The following is a 3,275-nucleotide window of genomic DNA, read 5'->3' as shown; positions in this document are numbered from 1 at the left end:
CTCCGCATTTGAACAGTCAATAGCAAATACTTAAACTAATAACAAAACAGTAGCTGATTCAGAAGCGCCAGATTGTCATAGCAAAGTCAGAATTACCTCCTCTCCTAGGTTCATGAAACGGTCGTCCATAAAATGCATTGCTGTTCTGTTGTAAGTGATCTTAAAGATTCCTAAATGCATCTACTTTCGGAAGGCCAAATAAAGTGCTTTTGCTTTCGCCTAGAAACACACAGCGTCTCCCTGACATGGCTGCATCAACACTAACTGCGGTTACTGAAACCACGCCTTCTTTCTTTGCGTGCACATTTGGGCGCATTATGCAAGTATTCCCACATAGTGACCTAGATATGTGGGGGCGTGTTAGAACGAGCCATTTTAGGGGGGCGTGGCAGAGTCTTAACTTTGATAAAGAATATCTCTTTGGTTTTGAGACTTTAGTCTTTGCAACTTCAGGGATCTTATCTATTCACGAACAGCTTGTAACACTCCAAAGAGAAAGGAAAACTTGAAATCGCATCATATGACCCCTTTAATTAAAATACTTTAACTAATGAAACGGAAATAAGAAACAGATTTTGTCCCACATTGTGCCTTTGTTTCTAATTACCTATCCATTATTCCCACATGTGTTCTTAGCTGTGAGGGACTAAAGACTAGTAAGATTCAGAAAGCTAAGCACTCCACGTTCATTAGTTTCCTGGTTTGTGTGACAGGGTTTACCTGGGAAGGTTGGGGAGCGGGGCTTACCAGGTGAACCAGGAGAGAAGGTAAAACATCTGCTGTGTTTTCTTATACCGTACATGGTACTGAATGCTGATTAGTGCGGTGTAGTGGCTGTGAAACCATGTCATGTTCAACATTTACCATAGTGAGATCATATGCAGATGTTTTATACAAAGCACATTTGGATATAAATAATTGTCCTATTTAAGAAATTAATTATGCTGAAATTTGAGTTTTAATTTTTTCCCTCACTTTTTAGGGTGCATTTGGATCTCCTGGGAATATGGGAGAGCAAGGCTTGATTGGACCTCGAGTAGGTTCATTTTGTTAGCTGTAACAGACTTTATTCAGGAGAGATGCCATTACTGTTAGTTCAGTGGGTTTTGCTGTTGTATACCTCAGTGACAACCGTTCAGTCACTGAGCCACTGAAAATAAGTCTTTCCAAAATATGTACAATGAATACAATGGAAAGCTTCCATAACAAATAAGAAATTAAAAGTATATTTACAAAAAAAAAAAATCTGTATTGATAATATACTATTAATAATTTTACTTAAAAATAGTGTAATAATGTCATACATAAAAAACTTAAAGTTTTACATTTAAGTAGTGTTTTAATAATCTTATTGTGCTAAAGATGTACACCTATTTTGATGTGTTGACATTAAAGCACATGTAAAGTACTTGATTATAACTTTAACTGTAGTGTTATGCAATATTACATTTCAAGATAATATATTTTAAAAGCACTAAATTACAACGTTATTACAAATGTATAATTACAAATGTATTTAAAGATGTACTTAAGTCCTAATTCAGTGGGTCAAAAAAGCACTCAAAAGTTCAGTTAACTGCTTTTAATTGAAATTTAAACTATAATACATTTTTATTTAATTGCAATTAAGTGTGCGAAGACATTGCATTCAGTTCACACTTAACTATGTTTAAAATGTATTATTCCCATAACAAGTACTCTTTTTAAAAATTGCTGAAGTGTACTTTTTTTCACAAGGGATGGTTTATTAGATGCAACCTAGAAACTCGACAAGTTTGTCCCTCACAGCTTTGTTTTCATTTGTGTCAAGCTAAATATGGCATCTACCCTGATTAAAGTCTATATTTGGGTCTTTTTAAAGTAGTTCAGTGAATTTTTTTAAATGAAGTTCTCATTTAGGGTGACCCTGGGCTTGATGGGGAGGCTGGTCTGAGCGGCCCAGATGGAGCTAAGGTCAGAAAAATGCCAAATCCTTTTTTATTTTGTGCATGATCATCACTTTATTTAAAAAATGTTAGTAGACATTATATTTAGTTCTTTGCTTGTATTAAATTAAGTTTCAGTAGGTGTTGTTGTCTCTAGGGTGAAAAGGGTGACATTGGAATGGAAGGAGAAACAGGTGAAAAGGGAGCCTTTGGATTTAAAGGAACAGAAGGCCGTCCCGGAGATCCTGGCTTAATGGGTGTCATGGTGTGTGGTCTTTTTATGTTTCGAAATAACAGATCATTTTGTCAATGTTTTCAGGTGTATCACACACAGTGCTATTGTTTTTGCATTTTTAGCAGTGAAAAATAGATTGGGATATTTTGCTGACTGTTCATTTCTGAAAATTAAGCAAATATAGGCCTGCTTGGAAAAAAACTTTAAAACTACATTTGTTTGTTTCCGCTAGTCAGACTGGTTTGGTTTGCTGGTTTTTAAGTTTTGGGCACTTGTAGCAAGTTTTAGATAAGTTTTGATCACCTTAGACTGGTTTCAGCAGTTTCTCAGCAGGATTGGTGTAAATTGGTTCACTCTAGTGTACTTTATTGCTGGAGCACATGCTTTAAGGCCTTATTGAAGACTGAGTGATGTTGGATGCAAAGACAAACTACACCTCCTTGTTGCAGTTCTGAATAATTAAACTCATAAGTCAGTACTGAATGTGTTCATTCAGAGATGTCTCTCTATTGATTTTTGCAGCGTGTCAACTCTGTATTGTAATTTCAGGGCCCTGAGGGCAAACCTGGAAAAACTGGTGAGAGGGGAAAACCTGGAGAGAAGGTATTTTAGCTTTGACATTTTAGTTTCCATGGTTAGCAGTCATTATTCTCAGTACTTATCATTAGATATCAGTGTGTGTGTGTGTGTGTGTGTGTGTGTGTGTGTGTGTGTGTGTGTGTGTGTGTGTGTGTGTGTGTGTGTGTGTGTGTGTGTGTGTGTGTGTGTGTGTGTGTGTGTGTGTGTGTGTGTGTGTGTGTGTGTGTGTGTGTGTGTGTGTGTGCATGTTTATGTGGTTTATGAGGACACAAATTTGTATAATAACATGGGTATGACATAGGTATTACAACGAGAAGGTGATTTATGAGGACATTTTCAGTGTCCCCGTAATTCAAAAGGCTTATAAATAATTCAGAATGAGTTTTTTTGAAAATCTAAAAATGCAGAAAGTTTCCTGTGAGGGGTAGGTTTAGGGGTAGGGTTGGTGTAGGGCAATAGAAAATACATATACAGTATAAAAACCATTACGCCTATGGAGAGTCCCTATAAACCATATAAACAAACCTGTGTGTGTG

The 3,275-nt window shown here is 36.4% G+C and overlaps 1 protein-coding gene across 1 annotated transcript in view; it reads left to right on the top strand.

Annotated features, from left to right (window-relative positions):
• Nucleotides 1-3,275, top strand: part of LOC107672548 (collagen alpha-1(XXVII) chain B-like) — a 116,232-nt gene that overhangs the window by 91,950 nt on the left and 21,007 nt on the right. Inside the window, exons 34-38 of the mRNA XM_016465779.1 lie at nt 714-767; nt 983-1,036; nt 1,900-1,953; nt 2,083-2,190; nt 2,710-2,763. Of these exons, the coding sequence (XP_016321265.1) occupies nt 714-767; nt 983-1,036; nt 1,900-1,953; nt 2,083-2,190; nt 2,710-2,763 (324 nt within the window). The remainder of the gene's footprint in view (nt 1-713; nt 768-982; nt 1,037-1,899; nt 1,954-2,082; nt 2,191-2,709; nt 2,764-3,275) is intronic.

The sequence above is a fragment of the Sinocyclocheilus anshuiensis genome, unplaced genomic scaffold (assembly GCF_001515605.1).
Source record: "Sinocyclocheilus anshuiensis isolate Anshui unplaced genomic scaffold, SAMN03320099.WGS_v1.1 scaffold176, whole genome shotgun sequence".
In the NCBI taxonomy this organism is placed as follows: domain Eukaryota; kingdom Metazoa; phylum Chordata; class Actinopteri; order Cypriniformes; family Cyprinidae; genus Sinocyclocheilus; species Sinocyclocheilus anshuiensis.
The sequence above is the reverse complement of the archived record's forward strand: the minus strand, read 5'-3'. Positions and strand labels throughout refer to the sequence as shown.